The sequence below is a fragment of the Salminus brasiliensis genome, chromosome 17, assembly GCF_030463535.1.
Source record: "Salminus brasiliensis chromosome 17, fSalBra1.hap2, whole genome shotgun sequence".
Lineage (NCBI taxonomy): Eukaryota > Metazoa > Chordata > Actinopteri > Characiformes > Bryconidae > Salminus > Salminus brasiliensis.
This window is the reverse complement of record NC_132894.1, coordinates 10,787,433-10,809,952: the sequence shown is the minus strand read 5'-3', so window position 1 is coordinate 10,809,952 and position 22,520 is coordinate 10,787,433. Positions and strand designations below refer to the sequence as shown.

Genomic DNA, 22,520 nt, shown 5'->3' with positions numbered 1-22,520 from the left:
TTAACTTTTATTCAAAGCGGGGGGAAAAAACGGCTTGTCTAATGCGCTCAGGAAGCGTTATCAGTTTTTAATTACTAAGCGGCTGCTCGTGGGTGCTGTTACCGAAGCATATTTCCTCACAGCGTGAAGATGTCATAATTAGGGGCGAGAGGCTCACGGACGCAGAATGATATTTTTCGGACGCCTGCTGAGAGGCTAATTTGCTCGATCTTTCAGATCCGGAGCGGGGAGAATGCAGCCAACCTGGCCAACGAGCTGGCCAAGCACACCAAAGGGCCCATCTTCCCCGGCGACATCAGCTCCACCATGAGACTCATGGAGCAGCTGGTGGACATTCTGGATGCTCAGCTGCAGGAGCTGAGGCCTAGCGAGAAAGACTCCACAGGACGGAGCTTTAACAAGGTATAGTTAGATTTATCGCTTATTGCTCTGCCTTCATAAGGGTTATAGGTACTTCAGCAATGTCTTCACAAGGTTGGTAATGGTATTTAAACTGAATGTTCAAAAGTTTGTGGACACCCCTTTTATGAGTCAATTCAGCTACTTTAAGGTACACCCATTGCTGACAGAGGTCTTCAGATGCAAAAAACGTAGTGTTGCAGTAGAATGGGACGTTCTGGAACACATGGGCCAAAAGAAAACCATGCCCAAAAAGTGAAGGGAGAGCTAGAGAGGTGTAAAACCCCCCAAACACTGGGCTGTGGAGCCATTGTGGCGTTCCATTCAATACCTTTGGGAAGAGATTGAGTGGAGTTTTGATCCAGAACTAATTATCCAACACCGGTACTTGATCTCACTAATGATCGTAAAGGTGACTGCAATCAAACTCACAAACATTTTGAAAATGTAGTGTAGAGCCTTCTCAATACACTAGAGACACAAACACAGCAGCAGAGTTACTGCATCAAAGGTAGGACAGACCTTTTAAGTACTCTTTGTTCTTTTTAGAAGAAACATTGAATGAGCAGGTGTCCACAAATATTTGGCCACATAATGTATACAATGCAGCTTGATTTGTACACTTGGTAATAGCCAAAGAATTATGCTTTGACCATAGCGAGTGTTTATTAATGGTTATAATCAAGCTTTAACATTCCATCCTACATCCAAGACGTGCGCAGTTAAATCGCCACATTCAGATCGATGCATTTTTACACCCCTCGGCTTTATTCTTTTTTTTTTTGAGACCAAGATTAAACACATGGAGCTGATACAGTAGCTACACCCTTGCCAGGGGTTTTAATCTTAAATAGGCTTGAACAATTTGGCTGCAGTTACGAGTCTGCATTGCATCGATTCTGCTTGTTCTGGCCAGACACCACCTTTCAAACTTCGGCCTTAATTTATGTTAAAATAAAGGCCTCGACGGTTTCGCTGCTGAAGCCCATGTGGGTTGGTTACCTGTGCCAGAGCCTCAACATTTTTCCTTTTTTTTCTAATTGTCTCTTTCTGTTCTTTCATCTCTCTTTTTTGTCTTCTTTCTAATGACAAAGCTTCAAAAGCGAGAAAGGACATGCAGGGCGTATATGAAGGTATACTTGAGCCACGCAACCGTTATCACTGTGTTCTCTACACATCCCTCCCCATTCCCTTCCTTGCCTCTGCGCAGCGGCATGCTCCTGTGCTCCTCCCATGTAGCCTCTCATTCTCTCCATCACTCCCTGCATTTTGATCTGCCAGTGCCCTCCATGATCTTGCCACATGCAGTATACTGTATTGGGTGGCTTGGATTTGTTTGCTGTTACTAATCTTATTGCAGCCTGATCCAGTTTTTTTTCCCCCCCTTTCTCTGCTCGATTCTACTCTTTATTTCTATTCATTTCTTTCTTTGTCCTTCTTTTTGTTAATGGTGGAACACGTCCCATGCTGATGTCCCGTGCCAGCGTTTGATGTTCCTGATTTTTCTTGATTTGCAGCTTGTTGTCATGTGGCCTTTCGTTCTTTCTGGAGGCTGAATGTGAATGGCTGCAATAAGTGTGACGCAAGATCTCTTTCAGTGCTGGATCAAGATCATAAAAGCAATACTTCTCTTTAAGCTGTGGGCTGTGCTTCAGGATCATCTTCAGCAGTAGACAGTAGACATGTAATTCGGGGGGAGGTGTTAATTCTGGCAATGGAGGCCTGTGTGCATGTACATCTGAGCAGGGTGGTCAGGAGAAACTGGGGCATAATTACAGTGCAGTCTGTAAGTAGTTGGACAATGACACACCCTTTTGTTGTTCGTTATGGTGACCATAAGTAATTGGAAAGTTGGCTGTTACATTTTCTTGGCCAGCTGTGTGCTCAAATAGAGCTGGTTCTGAATGTGGACCAAGTCCAGTATGGGGCTAGCAGCAGGAAACAACCTGGCAGTCCATAGATGGTCACACTAGTGGGTGACTGATGTATACTTTTAATCTGATGAACTGTAAAACAGATTAAGAACCCTGTCATGATAAAGACATGGGTCTTTCAAAGGCTGCCATAAAGAGAAGAATACAGAAGCCTGACTTCATTGGATTCACCACTATAAGCGGGAACTATTGAGGAAGCCTCAATAACAGTTGGAAAGGTCAAGCTGCTTGCTAAAAGGTTTATAAAAAAGCTTGTGCAGTTCTGGAACGATGTTCTGTGGATGGACAAGATGAAGATAAACCTGTACCCGAGTGATGGAAGGAGGGAAGTGTGGAAAGAAAAAATGAACTGCCAATGACCCAAAGCAAACCAGCTCATCTGTGAAACATAAAGCACCAGTATGTATGGCTGCCAGTGGAACTGGCCCATTCGTCTGAATTGATTGCAGAAGCAGGGTGAATTCTGAGGCCTACAGAAATGCCTTTAACAACTCTGATCCAACTAAGTGAAGGTAAGTGAACCCTTTGGATTTATCTGGATTTCTGCATTGATTACTAATAGTGGTCTGCTCCTTATCTAAGTTACAACTATAGACATGGAGAATCTAACTAGGCTAATAACACACAAACAGCATTGACAAAGTTAAACAAATTGCAAGCCTGAAAGAGGTGACAACCTCTCAGGTTTGCTGAAGACCACCTGGGTGTTCCACGATGCTTCTGGAAGAACACTGCACAACAACACCAAAAGCTCACCCTACCTGTGAAGCATGGTGGAGGTAGCCTGCATTTCAGATCACCTTTACTCAATATGTTCAAACGAAAGGGTACAGCTGTGTGAGTGTGTGTATTGTTAGGTTAATTAGACAGTGTTTGTGATTATATTATATATAAAATAATAATAATCAGGCCACCTTATATTAGCAAGCAATGCAGAATCATCCAGGTACTTCCAAAAGGTTTACTTACTTCCTCACCTTCCACTAAGCCTCAACATTCAATGGAAGGCAAGTCACCTTGCAGATGGGCAGCAACCTGAACATAATACTAATTCAACAAAGCAGTTTTTCACAACCAAGGACTGCAAACTACTTGACTGTCCATGTCACTCATCTGACTCAAACCCTATCGAGCATTTATTTTACTTACTGAAAACTGACCGAAGGCAACAACCATGAAGTAAGTAGAAACTGACCATGTATGGATTGCAAGCTTGGCAGAGCATCACCCAGGAAGCATTTAAGGATGTCTGTGGCTCACAGGATTTAAGCAGGGGTTGCATCCGCATACCAAATTGGTATTTTGTTTAATACAATTTTTTGATAGTTTGTCTAATTACTTATGGTCCCTTGAAGTAGAAGAGGGGCAGGTTTGGGGGGGGGGTGTGGATTCAGAGGAAATGACTTTGAATTTAACCATCATCATCATCATCACGGTTTTATTTCAGATCCAGTGTGCTGGAGCACAGTGCCAGAAGAACAACAATCGTGTCACTGTGCTCTTAACTGTGTACTTATGGACTGCACTGTATACCGGTCGCTACGTGAACTCTTGTCTTTGCTTGCGCTTGAATGAAATGTTCCGTTTTGACAATCAATCCAAAAACAAATTGACACAAAAATCAAAAAGACATGACATGAATCTCACGTTTTCAAGCTGTGTGTTTGTTTTTATGGTCATAAGCTGACCGCTGCAGACATACACTGAGAGGTTTGACCTCTGACCATGGGATTGTCATAAGTGCTGACATTGCTGTTCCTTGCAGGCTATCGTGGATACAGTCGACAACCTCCTCCGTCCTGAGGCTCTGAAGTCCTGGCGAGACATGAACAGCACAGAGCAGACGCACGCTGCAACCATGTTACTGGATACTCTGGAGGAAGGAGCTTTCGTCCTTGCTGACAATCTTATGGAACCTGCCATTGTAAAAGTGCCAGCTAGCAATATAAGTGAGTAAGGCTAATAAAGGATGCAGGGGGTGGGTCGGCAATGTTATTGTTATCATGATGACACATCACACTACATCATGGCGCATTTCTCAGAGCACATTATGGGTAGCATCAGTACTTTTTAATCGCTGAAGATTTAGGCCAACCTGGATGCATTAACACATGCCTGATTGTATGTCAGCCCAGTTTACCATTGTGCCAAATAATGCATGTATTATGTAGTAGTTCTGTAGTATTTGAAATAGTTTTGACCTATAAATAGTAATGGAACTTTGCTTGGGATGAAAAATGCTCGGATGTTTTTAACAAGCCTATTTACCACTCTGTTACTTTGGCCCCAAATGCAACAGAACCTGCATATTGGAGCATAGTTTTTATGCTGTAACAAAAACACTGCATTTACTCAAATGTGTAAATTACCAAAGTGTTGCTGTCTAATTCCATTTGTTTGGCTTTGTAGAATCTTACCGATTTCCATTGTAATGCGTGTTTTGCGCCTGTTAGATAGTCAGCTGGGGTAGTCCAGGTTGTTTTCGAGGGGAACAGATGTTGGAGGAAAGAGAGCATTGGAGAGGGTTGGCTAGCGTTTGATTTTAGCCTAGCGCATAACCCCAATTTGCAATATGAACCCATATTGCCAGAACTAGGAGGGTCTGATGGTGATATGCTGCTCTTCAGTATAAACAATACCACGTATTTCTGCTGGAAATACATGGTAACAATAGAGGATTAAATAAGACTGTTATGAAAGATTAATTTCAAAGTCTCCCATTTTATTGTTTTGGTTATGCTGAATTTACTTCTCAATTAAGAGACAACAGTGTTTGAGGTTCATGGTATATCTCTTCAGTTTACCAAACTCTCATTATTCAACTAAGCCAAACACAGTTTGACATTCTAGGGCACCTTTAATTCATTCTCTCTCCAACAATCTCTCTTTTTCTCTTTCTCTTCATCCAGTCCTTGATGTTTACGTGCTGAGCACAGATGGCCAGGTGCAGGATTTCAAGTTTCCACAGAGCAGCAAGGGCGGCATATCTATCCAGCTGTCGGCCAATACTGTTAAGCTGAACAGTCGGAACGGTAAACCCAAACGCTCACTTGCACACACGCGTGCGCACACACACCCCACACACTCTCTTCTCAGGCAGAAGTAGAAGCAGAAGTGTTTATAGAGCATGAGGAGTGTTCACTGCCACTGCTTTTTTTTCTCCCCCTGCTGTAACCATGGAAAAGGTGGCAACTGTCAAATTGGTCTTTCACTATATCCTGTGGTCTGTGAATCTGAACCTGCAGCTTTGACATGTGTAGCTTTCGGTGTATAACATGCGAGTAGTTTCAGGTTGCTGCTTTTCAGATGATTATTTCATGCTGCAAAAATGCGGTGTTTGAACCTTACCTGTAGGGTAGCTGGATCAGCACTTCATAATAATAATACCTCCATGAAGCATTTCTGGTCTTGGCAGAGCAGATGAATGAGCTATTATAAAAGATCACAAAGAGAACCCCCCCCACACACACACTGCACTGTACCACACCGCACGGTGTTAACACTTAAATCACAATGGATGGGGGTGTGTTACCTGCTGGACTGTCCTTCTGGCTGAGACAGTTAAAGAGTTTTAATAGATAATTCTCATTGACCCTGTCGTTTGCTTTTGACATTAGATATAATGTGTATCCAGAAAAGCAACCCTTGAAGCGCTGTGTGGCTCATGATGAATGATAAATGAAACCGCAACAATCTTTAAACCCCCGGACAGGCGTCAGAAGTCATTAGTCAGGCTGCGTAATACTCGGATTTAAAGTCAGGGTGATTTGGAAAGTAGAACATATTTCCTTCCATATCGTGACATATTTTCCAGTGAAAAGCAGTGTTAAGGAGAGTCTTTGTAAGAGCTCAGCGATAGGCAGGGGTAAGCTGAATAACAAATGGGGGTAACACTGTCCCAAGATTGTTCAGTCTGATCTTATGTACAGTTCCCATGTAGCAAGTCAGATTTTTTTACAGACCTTTCTCATAGGAGTGAATGGAGTGCAAATGTTTGTGCACTGATTGTATAAATACACTAGAAACCCAACCAACCACTTGCTGTACTACAGCAACCACTTGCCCATATGCTAGCAACCACCTGAGACACCATATCAACCACCTATTTAGCATTTATCAGCACCCAAGCACCCACCTTTCAACACTACTGTAACTTCTTAGGAGCTACCACCTGGGATACTATAGCAACTGCAACTAGCACCCATCTAGCAACCACCATAGCGACAAACTTGTTTACCATGGCAAGCATCTAGCAACCTTCTAATAACCACCTAGCAGCTGCCTAGCAACCTCATGCCAACCACCTGGGGGGAAAAAACTGCCTAGCAACTACCTTGCAACTACCTACCACCACTACTAAGCAACTCCATTAATATGGTCTAGCAACACCTATAGCACCTATCAAGAGACATCATGGGATACACTAGCAGCCACCTAGCAATGACATATTAGCAATGACCCCTTAGAAACCACCTGGTATACCATAGCAACCACCTACAACACCCAACTTTCACTTCCAGTGAGCACACAGTGAGCAAAGCCTTGTCTTCTCTATGATCCAATATAACAGATCATGCTTAATGTGACCAGAGACAGTAGTAATACTAATCATCGTCACTCATTCCTCAGTCTTTATTACCACTTATACCACAGATTATTGTTATTTGCAACTCAGCTCTGTATAAAGAGAGGTTTTAGTGCATTAAAGAGAGGTTTAAAAATAAAGAGAGATTTAGTAATGCCGATTTGTTTCACAGATGCCAAGTAAGCCCTAAGGGTGTAAACCTTAAGCTTTGCCACGATGCAATTTCAATTTAGGAGGCAGCAATTTACATTTACATTTATGGCATGTGGAAGGAGCTCTTACCCAGAGCCAGTTAGAACTATTATTGGCGTACTTGTTCAAGGCGGGGAATCAAACCGCATGGAAGCACGGTAACCCACTACACTGTACTACCCGTCTACCTGAGTCACTACACTGTACTACCCCTCTACCTGAATGAAAAGGCAAAGCTGAACAGTGTCTATTGGGGCAAAGTGCTGGACAGTTCAGGTTTTTTTATTTATTTATTTATTTATTTATTTATTTATTGTCCTGCAGGAACAGTGCACACAGTCATATTGATTTCAGACTTATACACAAGACTGACGCCATCTCTTTGAAATGGTTCCAGGCGAGACTGTCTGAAGACTCTTAGTCATAATAATACTAATGCTGGAATGGTGAATATGACTCTGCATATCTCAGGGGCCCCTGGCAATCAGCAGTTTTTGCTCAAATGCTGCATTCATTTCTGATGCCATGGGCATTCGTCGCACAGCTTCCCTCCTCCGTTCTCTTAAATGATAATTCTGCGCTCCAGATTCCTGTCCCACACTGCCGACTTTTTTCTCACTCCACTACGGGAGCTCCTGATTGGCATTCCACCACAGTAGCAGAGAACACCATCCTGCATCCGTGTTATACAGCTAATAACCCATTACTGAATACCTGAACTTCAGTCTATTGATTATATCTCTCTATTGGAATTTTTTTTATTGGTTTCAGTGAGCAAGCTCATTGCTATCAAAGCATGGGTCTCTGTATCTGGTCTGTAAAAATTACTGCTCATGCAACAATAAAATGTCATTTTCAAAAAAGATTAGATATGGATTATATACAGTTATATAAGATAAATGAAGAGTCATAAAATCCATTAGTATCCCACATTAATACCTCTTTCTTAGGGTCAATCATGTTGTTGTTATAATTTTTTTAACAGGTGTTGCCAAGTTGGTTTTTGCTCTGTACAAAAATCTGGGCCAGTTCCTGAGCACAGAGAACGCAACGATCAAACTGGGCAACGAGGCGAATGGGCGCAACCTCTCTGTGGCGGTGAACTCGGACGTCATCGCAGCCTCAATCAACAAGGAGTCCAGTCGGGTCTTCATAACGGAGCCGGTGATTTTTACCCTGGAACACATTGACGTGAGTCCCGCTGATAAACAAACACACAAGCTTTAGGCGCAGTGGGAGACGGGAGCTAGACGGGAAAGATAAGGGAAGTGTAAACTTTGTCTCATTCCAAAGTACCCTGCAAGGTCATCGAGGAGTTTGTTTAAGCCATCGAACATGAAATTAACTAAGAATGAACTGGTGATTATTAGGGGGTCTAGACGGAATTCTTAATGAATACTAATTCGCTCGTCGACATTAGGATGTAAATGATGCAATTTCCTCCTTTTTTTTCGATTGGAAAATTAACTCCCAGATTAGCCGTACAATGTGGGATGAAATTACCGGAGGACCAATTATCTTCTGTCTTTTAAAGTTGTCAGAAGTGCTCCCAGAAGAGCCGCAGCTTGATTTTTGCTCTCTATCAAAGTAATTGTGTGATTTTCACAGACATGCCTTCAAACCATTATACTCCCTATTAGCACCTCATATAATCAATGGTCCCATGCTAGATTTCTCAGTTGTTTAGCAATGGGACTGCACACTGAGTGTTTAGTGTTTCCTACCAGGGTGATGCATCATTAGCTTGTCAAGGGGAAGGATGAATGCCGTGCAATTTAGGTGTGGATTATGAATTTGTCTTCTTTTTTTTGTGTGCGTGTGTGTATGTGTGTGTTTGTGTGTTCTCGCGCAGATGCAACACTACTTCAACTCAAACTGCTCCTTTTGGAATTACTCTGAGAGGAGCATGATGGGATACTGGTCCACACAAGGTTGCAGGCTCATTGATTCCAACAAAACCCACACAACCTGCTCCTGCAGCCATCTCACCAATTTTGCTGTTCTCATGGCTCATCAAGAAGTACTGGTAAGAAATGCAGCCCATCAGATTCATAATATGGTCCCCCTAATCCATTCGATCTTATTTGTTGAACGTAAACGAATGCCGTCTGTGTCTTGTAGCCCTTAGCAAGCTACAACAGATGGTTGTGACAGACATGATCTATCATTGGCTTGGAAAGCCATTTATCTCTCCTACTGATAAACGGATGCTTTCTCTCCCTCCACCGCCGTCTCGCTCACCAGGGCCCGGATGGAGTGCACAAGTTACTCCTCACGGTCATCACACGAGTGGGCATCGTGGTCTCCCTCATCTGCCTCGGCATGAGCATATTCACTTTCTGCTTCTTCCGAGGACTGCAAAGTGACAGGAACACGATCCACAAGAACTTCTGCATAAACCTCTTCATTGCCGAACTCATCTTCCTAATTGGCATCGATATGACAGAACCCAGGGTAAGCATGGCGATAGAGCTATTGATTTTGAGATTCGGTTACTGCAATTTCCCAATCCACAAGAAAATTAAGCCTCCCTTTGTATTAGAGCTAAAGTCATGGGTAATGTAGAAAAGCAGCCAGCAGCAGTTCATGTGCTTAGTCATACCTCATTTGTATAGTACAGTTGTAGAGTTGCAGTGAAAAGGAAAAAGAACTGATGCTACATTTTCTTCCGTATTCCTGATGTTATAATACTCACAAGCCATCACAGTATTTGCAAGACAATATACAGTCCCTTTGTGTCCTGTTTTTTTTTTTTTACTCATTTGCATAATATGCAAATCCTTCTGTAAACTAATTCTGGGAGTTTACACCACTCTTGAAATTGGTGTGAAAATATTTGCAAGAATGAAAGATAATTCCAAACCATTTCTAAACAGTTCACGAACACGCTTGCCCGATTCTCATGGGACACACATGATGATGGGCATAATTTTGGCTTCATTTTGTCATCTGAGCAAACGTTTGTCCGTTCGAGCTGCAATTTTTCATACTACATCTTTGTGTTGGCCTGCAGTACAGTGCCTTAGGGTGATGGAATAGCTTGATAAACATGGCTACAACCAGTCAGCTTTCTGCAGACGTTTGATAGATTCAGTAGTGGTCAATCATTGGACTGACATGTCCAACCATGTCTTCCAGCCCGTGTCATTTCTAATCAGTCGACCACTGGGAGTGCCTCTGATGTTTTCAACAGCAAAATCAACTATATGTTTACTGTGGGTATATGACTTGGGTTTGAACTAGTCCTATGCATTTCACCACGTCATCTTGACACACCTAGGTCTTGATTCTGAAAGTGAATATGAAATGAATATAAAAAGTGAATTCTTGTGAAATGAAAGTGAAAAGGCTGGCTTCTTCTCCACACACATCAGTCAAACATTGTGAGAGTGACCTTGTGCTTGAACACCCTGAAAAATAGCAGTTATCCTGATTATCCCCAAAATCATTCAAGTGACTCATAACAAATATGACCTTGAGGTCATGCCACAGTGAGGAAAAGATTTAAAATAATTTATTACAGCTTTACTGTCTGGCATAAAGGCAAATAATGGCTGTCCAAATAATTTATTTATTTTAATCAAACAACTTTGCAAATTTGCTTTTGTGGCAGGTTTTGATTTTTTTTTTGATCTTTCTCAAAGACATTTTGCAAACTAAAGTCGTAAGGCCATTTCATTCCGATTGTGGAATTTATCATCTTCAAGTTCAAAAAGTCATCCAAAAAGATTTTTTAATTATTTTATTTTTTCCCACATTTTGTCTGTTGCCTGTTCAAATTAACCTTACTAGTTCTTAGTATGGTGCTTGGACCCCAGTGATTACTGCTCAGGGTTATATTAATGTATTATTCGTCTGAAATATTGTTCCTTTTTTTAAGCTGTAATAAAATTATACTACAATGTCAGCTAATTAAGAAATTCACTTAAAATAATTTTAGTAATATAGATATTTTTTAATCAGGCACTGATATCTCTATAATTAAATCTCATACTCAGAGTTTGCTTTGTTTATTTGCTATATTTTCCATTAAGGTATTACAATAGCTACAAACCCACTTTTTTCTTCCACCGCGTGGCTATGGATCCACAACCCTACATGCATATGCAGTTCAGTGTCCTTGTCCTGGCAGATTTGAAGCCTCAGCAGTAAACCCCACCAGACCCACTTTTTTTTCCCAATAGCCAGGGGTGGTTTTGTTTTACGATTTGGTGTTTGTGCTCATATAACCACAACACATCATCTTGATCATTTCCTGGCTCCATGGAGGATGCAAAATCTTTTACGGTGATCATTGATAGACTAATTTAATACTATACGTAGAAGATGCTGAGCAATTAAGCAGCAAACATGCCCCCTCCCACCCCCACCCCATGTGGCTAGGTTCGCTTACAGTTGTGGTCAATGAAAAATTGAAGTAAATGAGCCAGCACATACTGATCTGCTACGGGTAAAGTCTGGCAACAAGCTCACACTAATATTAGATCATAGTATAGCCATAATAAAGCATGATTGAGGGATGCCACAAATTGTGGTCTTGGATTCACAGTGTGCAATATTAATATCAGGACATATTGGATCACTGACTTCTAGAGAAGGGAATTCCAGTATTCCTGTCCATTTTTTTGTTACTTAGCGGTTTATGTTCTGAAGGCTGATTACCATTTTGTTGTTGTTGTTTGTGTAATAGATTGGCTGTTCGATCATCGCTGGGATCCTGCATTATTTCTTCCTGGCCTCTTTTGCTTGGATGTGCTTGGAGGGAGTTCAGCTCTATCTCATGCTGGTGGAGGTCTTCGAGAGCGAATACTCGCGGAAGAAATATTACTACGTCTCCGGCTATCTCGTCCCTGCCATTGTAGTGGGCGTCTCTGCGGTCGTAGACTACAAGAGCTACGGGACGACTAAGGCGTAAGTGAATGTTGGGCGTTTTGGAGGCGCCTGCCTTGGGGTTGCTATTGTTTCAAAAGTCTTTCTCTTGCACGCAGGAAGCCTTAGGAGAATCTCCAGTGAACAGATTGCCTTAAACACACACACACACACACACACACATACACATACACACACAGAGACACATGTGCTCTCAAAGTCTTCAGAGGACACCTGAAGTGACTGTGGTTTTCATCACTCTGTTAGTGTGTTTGGTTCAAAGAGCCTCTGGCGACCTCTTGTTGGTAAAATGCTCTCTAACAAAGACGAGCCGCACTGGAAAAGGGCTTTTTACGCAGATTAACGATGGTGTTTTAGCTCAGGCTGGACTCTGGAGGTGGGACAGGCTCCTCTTTACATTGCGCGTTAATGTGAGCCTAAAACAGGTGAAACGCCCTACTCTAGGCTTTTTCTTCAACTGTCAATATGACTGAATACAGTAATGAAACTATGCAGGCAAATGTAGGAAAAATTAGGCTTTTTTGTTTTAAGTCCTTTCATTATAACGTGTGTGTGTGTGTGTGTGTGTGTGTGTGTGTGTGTGTGTGTGTGTGTGTGTGTGTGTGTGTGTGTGTGTGTGTGTGATGTCTTCTGTGGTTTCTATTAGCACGGTGTAAGTTTGCACTAATTTAGATAATCAATATTTTCTGCCGGAGGTCACAGACAAGAGCACCTGGATACTTTTACAGACAATTACCAGCTTTGAGCTGCATTTAACAGTAATGTATATACTGGCTGGGCAGGCCTACAACATCGTAATGCGATCCACACCAGACGCTATGCTGCTTTAGTCAGGGATAGCATTCTGTCTTTGCTTCTTTGTGTGTGTAGTTCTTATCGAGACAGAACTCTGTTGGCTAAATACAGGCATTAAACAAGTTGGGCACTTCTGTTTTTAATGACTTTGATTTTGCCTCCTCTGCAGATGCTGGCTGAGAGTGGACAACCACTTCATTTGGAGCTTCATTGGACCTGTTACCTTCATCATTATGGTATGTTCACTTCAGCTCTTGGCTCATTTCTTTGCTCGTGCAATCTGCTGCAGTGTTCCGAGCGAGAAGAAAAGGAGAGGAAAAAGACACAAAGAGAGATATTTGCCTCCAGAGCTGGCCAGAGTGATATGCCTCATAGTTTAAGCAGTAATTGACTTCTCCAAGCCAAGGACAGATGCTGCGACAAGAAGCGCCGCAGTGTGAAAACATCAAGCCAGGCCGCCTTTGTTATTTCCCCAGCTTGATTCAACAGATTGTAGCTCTTCGATTTCTGCTCAGATCAGTTCAGTCTCAGCAAACCCAGTCAATGCAGCTTGTAGAAGAGAGGAGCTCTGGCCCTGAATAATGTTTTAGTTGGAGAATAATTGTTCTGTGACACTCAGCGGAGGGTTAAACCATAACGCATCCTCAAATAATGCTCCGTGTGCTGGCGAAGGACAGGCCCAGGTTACTTTAGGCCAGTATTCAAAAGCAGTTGGCAGTGGGCTTTTTTTTCCCCTCTCTCTCCTCCCTGGAAACGTGACTTTTTAAGAAAATAGCTGATAACCGTCTCCTCTGCAGTACATCCGGCGGCGTTGGAGGAGCTCGTTTTGAGGAGCGTACAGGTGAAGGACATATGGCGTATCATATTGACACAGCTGCCGTCCGACCATGCAATTATTTACTGGTTATGACCTCACTGCCTCCAAGTAGATTGGTGAGGCACAGAAGCAAGAGACCTGGGGGGAGTTGGAGAAGAGAGAGGTAGAGAGAAGGAAAGATGGAGAGAAAAAGAGAGAATCTAGCAGGTGGCATTCACAAGAGGCCGATGCCTTTGGAGACGGCTCCGCTATCTATTGGTTTGCCCTCTAATCTCTATCCCTGGCGGACGAGAAAGCGGTCGAAGCTCGTCCTCATGAAAATGAAGAGGGGAGGAGGAGAAGGTGGAGAAATGTTTGGCCAGGGCTGAGTTCATTATCCACCGACGACATGACCTCCTCGAACGTTTGTCAAATGTTGAGATTACGGTAATGGAAAGTGCTGTTTGTCTTACAGTGGCGAGCGAGACCTTGGGCCGCAAGCGCAGAGTGTTATCGAATGTTAAAAGAGAGGGAGGCAGAAAAAGAAAAAGTGGCAAGCGGTGGCAACTACAAAGAGACAGGCTCCAGTAAGCAGCTGCAGATTAGAAGTAACCCTCAGTAGAAAGGTCTGCGGGATGGCTCTTCGCCGAGGTGCACGAGGGGACTCTCCTCTGCAGCCCTGAAGTCTTCTGCTGGTTTGATGTATGTGTTTGCGGTGGCTCTGATAATCAGAATCCATGTTCTAGTCATCTGCAACATAAGGAGCGTGCCCCTTTATGAAGCTGATTTATTGTTGAAGGCTCCGGCTGGACAGCGAGCAGGGCTCGCCGCTCTCCAACACGTTTCCACAATTGACAATGCGAGATGAAGCACAATGGCTGCACACTCTCGGGGGATCCAGCAGGACCAAGGTTTTCCCCCTAAACCCGTGACCCTGGTTTCTCAGCAAATTGGCTTTGTCCTTGTCAGTAAGGAAAGGAGGTAGAGGAGGGGGACGCAGAACGAGATCTCATTATTCAAAGTGTTACAGTCGCAGCAGCCTGATTTTCAGAAAAGGAAGGGGGGAAATACAGTGAACTATCCTTGCGAAACACACGCAAAGGCCTAGGGTGGTCCTTTAGCTTTGAAAAGCGCCGTTGCTCTCGCTCCTCTTTTACGGTGTCCTACTCTGCCACTGTTAGACATAAAAGTGCCTAAAAAGAGTTCTTAGGAGCGTCGCTAAGGTTCCCCAAGGACGGTTCCAGCTGAGTGTGATATTGTGTATTACTGTTTAAATATACTGAAGCTGATAAATGCTGATAGTATATGTACATTTATAGACATTGGGTGGATGTTGATTTGTTACATGTTTAAAAAAAAACATCTTTGGGTCTATAAAGAAGTATTGTTCAGAAAGAGATTTGTGTGTGAAGAAGCTTTAGTTTTAGGTTTAAAGGTTCAATTCAAAGGTCTTTTACTGTCTATATATAGATGAACCTTTTGCGGCACACTTTCTTTTAAATGTGTGGTAGAAGAACACAATATTTGGGTGACACTCCACCACTGCGCTACAGAATTATCTGGGCGAAACTGACGCGAAGGCCTAGTGTGGTCTCTCAGCTTGGAGAGCGCCTCTATCTCACTCCTCTTTTATTTTATTCAGATCCACCTCTTATAAATAAATGTGCCAAATAGGATTCTTAAGAGTACCACCACAGAGAAACCCTTTCAGTTGAGTGCTTTCAATTCAAGAACCATCTGAAAGTTTCTCTTAAAGAAACCAGGAGAACCCTTTTTTGCCTTTGGCACCTTTATTTTGAAGACTTCACAGTGCCCCTCGTAAAAACAAACAAAGCTAAAATACCAGAAGCTCCTGGAAGCTCTCAGAAACTTGCAGGCAAGCCAGAGGTTGCCCTTCTCCAGGGCGCAGAAGGGCATTAGCTCCATGAAAAAGAAGGACATGGAAGTAATGAGTGGTCTCAAGGCATTAGTATGCCTTGCAAGCTCGGATCATGACACGTCACGAGCTGTTTGCATCATCCAGGACAGCTCCATCTGCACCTTTAATATTTCATCCGGTTCATCCGGAGTTCAGCAGGCGAGCGCGCACTCTCGACTCCCACAGTGTGGTAAAAAGCTTTCTGCACAGTCCACAGAGTAAGAGCCCAGGGCCTTCTGCATGGATAGCTGTGGAGAGAGAGAGAGGGAGAGAAGATGGGGGCTAAGTCAGAAACAGCTCTCACAAAGGTAGCAGAGGCCCCAGGGAGGCCAGGAGGGAAAGTGAGTTGGTGGCTGTGAGAAGGGGAGGGGGTTAGCAGTGTGCTTGGCTGGGTTTCTTTTGCTAACAATGCACACACACACACACACACACACACACACACACACATTCCCATTCCCCTCCTCCCCTGTCTCATCAGATCCGTGTCACCACTCCAGGCTGTGTGAGAGGCGTTTGAAAGCGCCCGAGTCACGCCAGAGCCGCAGAGACCGCCGGGCACCGCGAAACAAAACGCAACATCATGGCAATCTTTTTTGTCGTTATCATCTCATCCCTCCCTTTCATTCTTTCATCATTTCTTCTACACAGCCCAAGCAGCTGATTGTGTGTGTGTGTGTGTGTGTGTGTGTGTGTGTGTGTGGGGGGGGGGGTGTCAGCTAGGATGTGTGTATAGATGACAGGCATGTAAAAAAAAAACAAAGAAATTATGTGACTGTCCTACAATCAGAAGTGAGCTTATTTCAGACCACTGAAGTCCTTCACACTTATAGACTATATTATGAATATGCTGTCATGTCAGAAAAAGGGTTCATTGCACCAGATTCTAAAACGATCCAGCAACCTCAGCATTTTCAGACTGGCATTTTCAGACTTGCCCAGAAAAGTGAACTATTCTCTATTCTGTCTGTGTGTTAAGGATGAGAGGGTATAAAGTCGTATGAACATACTGACGAACCAAAATCACCCTTGTTTTCAGTTTAACTGTGGTATTCGAGGGCACTAATAGATGCACAATGATAACGATGTTGGCTGCTGATTGCTTTGGGAAGAAATGTGATTGATGTGAGGCCTGAGCAATATTTCAGATACAACATTTGATGCTGAATTTATTGAACTCCAGAAGAGCCGATTGTTGATGCTTGACTACTTCACTTAAATATCTGCATTTTATAAAAACAAACAAAAACAATCTCATGCAAATGTTTAAGCGCTCTTGGCTGAATAACACATTGTATTTTACACAGTATTTTTAGACAGTTACTCTAGTTGTTCATAAAATAAAAACCCAACACCTTACACATTCAGGACTTGCAGACAGCTTGCAAACGCTTTTTGTAGCAGCTAAAAGTCTTTCAGTACTCTCTAGTTTGCAAAAGGTCTCTAGCTCTGAGGTATTCTTTGGTTGTCTTGCATGCATTCACACATTTTCTGTGATGTTTAGGTCAAGGGACTGTGAGTTTCATCCCAAAAGCTTCAGTTTGGGTTTGCTTGTGCTGGTTTTGAGGTTTATTTTGAATGATTCATATCCTGTTGTAGAATCACTAGATTCACTCTTCTCACAAAATCATGTTTGTGCAAGCAATGCTGCACAGTGGAATGTTGCACCACCCTCTTGTCTCAGCTAAAATATAACCAAGGTTCTTTTTAGTCATATGGGAGTTTTTGATTTGCCTTTCTAACCAACTTACAAGCAGATACCTCTGCCTTCTAGAGCTCAGCTTGACTTCCACTGTTCCCCTGAACTGCCATTTCTTATTGACATTCCACACAAGCTAAAAACACTTGGCTTCTTGTAGCCTTCACCTGCCTTCTGTGCATCCATTTCTTTAGTTTATCAGATGTTTAGACACTTGCTTAGAATAGCCCGTAGCTGCTTGTGTTGGCGCATTATTTGAAGAGACTGTAAATTTGCTGTTGTTTACTACTTAGACTTAGAATGTGTAATTTGTCCAAGAGTGCCAAAACCTTTGCATAGCACTGTTATATTTTTGTAGAATGTTAATTAAAAAACATCAAAACATCAACATATCCACTCTCAATTCCCAAATTGAGTGCATCCCAACTAATAGACGTACACCAAAAAAACAGCAGTCAACCCCTTTCACAGTGGATTTCACAAACTAACAAGTTGTCCTTGTGCAGGCTTTGCAGGGAGAAATGGCCACCGTACACGGATAGTGGTGTTACAGTTCGAAATGATGTGAATATCATTGAGCTCATACTGCAGTACATCACTTAAACCAGTAACCGACCCATCCCTAGATTTTCTGTGTGTGTGTGTGTATAACAGAGAGAGAGTGGAGAGTGTGTTCGTCTTGCATTTTGCATTCAAAGTTTTCTTTTACATGACCATGTTCTTGCGGTGCCCTTTTCTCAAGTACATGCATCATTATTTCATTTTATTTGGTGCGTCATTCGATAGACTGTTTTGTCTTTTCTCTTAACAGCCCCTGTGTTTATCTGTGGTGGAGTTTGATCCATTTTTCATGCTCCTTATCAATATAGAATGATACCCCGGTCGGCTCCAGTCTGCTTGGCTTTGCCCCGCGCAACACGCAGGCTATTGCATTAGGCTCCGTCTGAAAAGAAGTTTAAGGGGCTCTTATCCAAGAATTACAACTAATAAAAAATAACCTCTTCCTCTCTCACTTTTTTAATTCATTTGTTTATTTTATTATTCCTTTGTTTGTTTGTTTTTAATATATTTTGCCATATATCTTCATTTATTAACACAGGCATTATCCTTTTTCGACAGCTTAATCTCATCTTCCTGGTCATCACAATGTACAAAATGGTGAAGCACTCCACTTCATTGAAACCTGACTCCAGCAGGTTGGAAAACATAAAGTAAGTGAAGTCGTTACGAATATCCGCTCACCTGCTCACATGGCGCCCAACAGGCAGGCACTGCTTTCCATATAGCTTAAATAGAATCGTCAGGAAGGGAAGGCCTTTAAAAAGCTTTTTATTTTGTTGTAGAAAAGAAAGATTTGCACTAAGCCGCACCTCCTTGGTTTAATTTAGCCCGGCAAAGTGCACTTACCTAAGCAATTCACATGGACTGATATAGATGAGACTCGTTAAGATTGATTGATTTTATTTATCTGCTTATTTATTTGGGTTTTGGATATAGGACATACAGCCAAAACATCAAATAATGAGGAGGATGATGACAGTATCTGCTTTGTAAGAGTTCCTTTATAGCTTCCACTGTTACAGTGACCACAGAATTCCTCTTGGCATGGCTCCATGTATTCAGAGTCTCCCTACAGCATAGAATAAGGCTCTGGCTGGAAGAGCTGTGTGTGTGTGTGTATGTGTGTGTGCGAATATGAATGTGTGTAGGCGGAGCAGCTTAGGAGAGAAAGCATTTCCATGTGTTTCTTTTGGAGGAAAAAAACAGAACCTCTTTTAATAGCAGAAAAGAGAACATATGTGTCTAGTGAGCTCTGCCCGCCTCCTGGCCCTCTGAATGTGAACACAGTGTTAAAAGATGACCTAAAAAGAGCCTGTGTTTGTTTAGTTATCATTTTATACACTATTATAATATTAATATTTGTATTAGAATTTTTATGTTTAATACACAAATTACTAGAGCCAGAAATCAAGTGATTCATGAATAAGATTAAATGGGAATTAAAATTGAAACTACAATAAAACTAAAAATTTATTTATTTATTTATTTCGAATTCAGATCACTGCTACAATGAACGCAACGAGTACAACCTAAAAGCCTCGTTACCATGCCTCGACTGTTATGCTGTTGGGTGTCCATTTGTTTTCTACTTGACGTTACAGGCTGGGGGACGGCACTGGATTCACTGTTTGCATGTTGCATGTGGAGAGGGCTAATCTGTGGCATCTCGTTTCTTCTCTTCCCGTTCTCCATGTCTCTCCCCCTCTCTCTCTTTCTCTCTCACCCCCCCCCCCCCCCCCTTTCTTTTTCTTGCTGTTCTTTTACCCAAACCAGTAATTATCGCGTTTGTGATGGCTACTATAATACCGATTTGCCTGGGTAAGCTCTCACCATATATCATCTCAACCTATAGGGGGGTCATTCATAAAATGTTACCACTGCTGTAAATTTCGATTATTATTTCATGTGGTGGAAGAAAAGGAAAAAGACAAGCACACTTTCTGTTAAACCTGACCTTTTTTTGTCAAGCTGAATGTGAAGATGTTCACTGTACAAATCAAGTGTGTCAGTTTTGCTGTTCCTGTTGAAACAAGGAAATAAGAGCTACAAAGCCCAGTATGGCTGTAAAGCTTAATCACAGTACTGCTTTTGTCTTTGCCATGGCATGCGATTCACATTGCTCCAGTATCTTGTTTTATACAAAGCGAATTGGCTCAGTGCAATTTCCAGTCTCAGCAATCTCATCATCTGTTTAACATACAAAGGAATAACCACGTGAATCTTCTCTCCTGACCCTGCCAGCTTCATCCAGTTACTTCATCTTGGCTAATTTCAGCTTCAGAGTCTCTTTTCTTTCTTTCCTTCCTTCTTTATTTCTTACTGTTTGTCTTTCTGTCTCTCTTTCTTTTGACTGGACTGCATGCTAATCAAAGCTGTGATCTGTCTGACCTGATTTTGTCTCTCTCCCCTGCTTACCGTGCTCTCTAGCTATGAAGATAATAAACCATTTATCAAGTAAGAGCGATAGCTTAGACGTTCCTCTCACGGCCTCGTAGTTTTCCCCTTCATCATTCTTACCGCTCTCGTCAGTCGTCCCTCTGACCCTCCAGCTCCCACATTCCTCTGTTTAGAGTGCCCATTCTCCATGTTTGTTTGTCCGGTGCTGTTATATCCGTCAGCGCTGGTGTCCGAAGGCTTCCCCCGGACCTTCACACACCACCTCCTTTTCCTTTCCTTTTTTTTTTTTTTTTTTCTCGTTCCTTTTAGCTGCTCCTTTTTCCCCCCCCCCTGCTCCTTTTTTTCCTCTAACTCTATCTCTTTGGTTCCTTAGCTAGCTGAGACGTGTTGTCAGCGCCTCCTCAAGTGTAATGGACCCTTTTGAAACGATTCCAATTCTCCAGTGCAATATGCCTTCTCTCCTCCTTCTGAATGCAGCCCAAAATCACGCGAGCATTTCTCCACGTAGTAGTGTGGCATGCACCAAAATCCCCAAACATTTCAAATTACGCTGTTCAGTTTTCTCCAGAGCCTAATAGACGCACATGATTGTCACGGATTCATTTTCTTATTCAGATCTCGGTACGTTCTCGTACATTTCTCATCTCTCCCAGCCTCAGCTTCCAAAGGGCAAGGACCTGCTCTGTATAAATCTTTACCGTGCCGTAAATGTTGTGCAAACGCGTTTCTTTTCCCCGGTTTCCTTTACTGTTTTTATTAGTAGACGTCTTCCTCTCTCATGTCTTCATCAGTGCTTGTTTTTAAGACGTGGTCAATTGTGACGTCCTCCCGGCTCAGAGATGGTGTTATGTCTATGCTTTTGAAGGTCCTGGACCCTAGGAGCTTTCGCCCTGCTGTGTCTCGTGAGCCTAACCTGGTCCTTCGGTTTGTTCTTCATCCACGAGACCTCAGTGGTGCTGGCTTATCTCTTCACCATCTTCAACACCTTCCAGGGAATGTTCATCTTCATCTTCTACTGCCTGCTTCAGAAAAAGGTGAGATTTTCTCTCTCCATATATGAAAGGATCAGTTTACTGCTTGAACTTCACAAACCCACAGCTTCACTTACTGTCATGCAAAAAAACAAAACAACAAACTCTCATTCTTTTTTTTCTTTTTTTGTTGTTTCTCACCTTGTGTCAGAGATTTTTCTGATGATTGGACCAATAGAAATGCTCAAAAATTACTTATTTGTGGAATATTTTTGTTTTAAATTGACTGTGTGGGCCAGAGGGGTGTAAAGCCTCCCAGCATTGAGCTGTGGAGCGTTAGAACAGTGCGCTCTGGAATGATGGTTGGCACTCCATACAGTACTTTTGGGATAAGTTACTTTTGGGATAATAGGTGGGGTGGTAAGCATTTAATATTCTTACCTTATTAACACACTAACAAATCCTCACAGCAGCGCTCTGAAATCTAGTAGAAAACATTCTTTGCTGGACAGTAAAAGCAGGACAAACTCTTTTAAATACCTTTGATTTTGTGAGGGAATCGATGAACGGGCAGGTGTCCCCGTACTTTTATCCATACAGAGTATTTTGTAAGAAATCTGAGAAACATAAAAAGGTGTAGTTTTGCTTGTTCTTGTTCTTCCCATAATACATATTCATACTACACCTGGAGTGAAGCATCTAAACGTATTTTGTTTGTTTGGTTGTCTAACTTTACATTGTATATGATACAAAAATGATAAATTGATGACAAGCGATTCCAAACTGGTGAAAGACTATAATTGTTTATTAAAAAAACCCTCTTGTTAATGCTGTGTGTAGAGATCCCAAGCATTCAGAAATATGTACTGTAGGCTCAGTGTCTGTTCTACCAGCTCTGTTAAAAATTGGACTTGCTCTGTAAATAAATAAATAAATAAATAATCCTTTACATCGCAGGTTCGCAGAGAGTACAGCAAATGTTTCCGCCACACATACTGTTGTGGCGGCTTGCCAACTGAGAGCTCCCACAGTTCCACAAAGACGGCAACAACAAGGACAAGCGCACGCTACTCCTCCGGCACTCAGGTACAGTCGCTACTCTGCACCTGGAAGAACAGAGCTGACCCAGCTTCCTCTTCTGGCTTTTTCTGATGAGACTCACTGTAAATCACAATCTCAGAATGCTAATAGAAAATGTTTTGAATATGTGATGGTGCTACGCTTCCACTCTGGCATGCCCAGTTCTTCAGCATGGCAGCAAGATTTACTCCCCTTCTCACTTACAGTCCTTCCTCTTGCTTTATGTTTCCACTGCTTGGGACTGTGACACTCTGTTGTCTTCTATTGGTGGTTACTGTTTGCAAAGGTTGTGTTGGCTTTGATCTT

The 22,520-nt window shown here is 42.4% G+C and overlaps 1 protein-coding gene and 1 long non-coding RNA gene across 25 annotated transcripts in view; one reads left to right on the top strand and one right to left on the bottom strand.

Moving 5' to 3' along the window:
- adgrl2a (adhesion G protein-coupled receptor L2a) overlaps positions 1-22,520 on the top strand; it is a 98,840-nt gene that overhangs the window by 68,491 nt on the left and 7,829 nt on the right. For 12 of the 24 annotated variants that reach the window (XM_072660982.1, XM_072660973.1, XM_072660972.1 and 9 more), the window contains exons 8-21: positions 217-402; positions 1,494-1,532; positions 4,099-4,282; positions 5,243-5,365; positions 8,096-8,301; positions 8,963-9,136; positions 9,355-9,564; positions 11,801-12,021; positions 12,965-13,031; positions 18,325-18,416; positions 19,540-19,584; positions 20,194-20,220; positions 21,029-21,197; positions 22,092-22,220. In XM_072660982.1, the coding sequence (XP_072517083.1) occupies positions 217-402; positions 1,494-1,532; positions 4,099-4,282; positions 5,243-5,365; positions 8,096-8,301; positions 8,963-9,136; positions 9,355-9,564; positions 11,801-12,021; positions 12,965-13,031; positions 18,325-18,416; positions 19,540-19,584; positions 20,194-20,220; positions 21,029-21,197; positions 22,092-22,220 (1,872 nt within the window). The remainder of the gene's footprint in view (positions 1-216; positions 403-1,493; positions 1,533-4,098; positions 4,283-5,242; positions 5,366-8,095; positions 8,302-8,962; positions 9,137-9,354; positions 9,565-11,800; positions 12,022-12,964; positions 13,032-18,324; positions 18,417-19,539; positions 19,585-20,193; positions 20,221-21,028; positions 21,198-22,091; positions 22,221-22,520) is intronic. The other 12 variants (XM_072660983.1, XM_072660976.1, XM_072660974.1 and 9 more) reach the window with 5 other exon arrangements.
- LOC140538452 (uncharacterized) lies at positions 15,363-20,381 on the bottom strand. Its single transcript, XR_011977763.1, has 2 exons — positions 20,284-20,381; positions 15,363-15,757 (listed from the first exon to the last, which is right to left on the bottom strand). It is a non-coding gene; the product is annotated as an uncharacterized lncRNA (long non-coding RNA).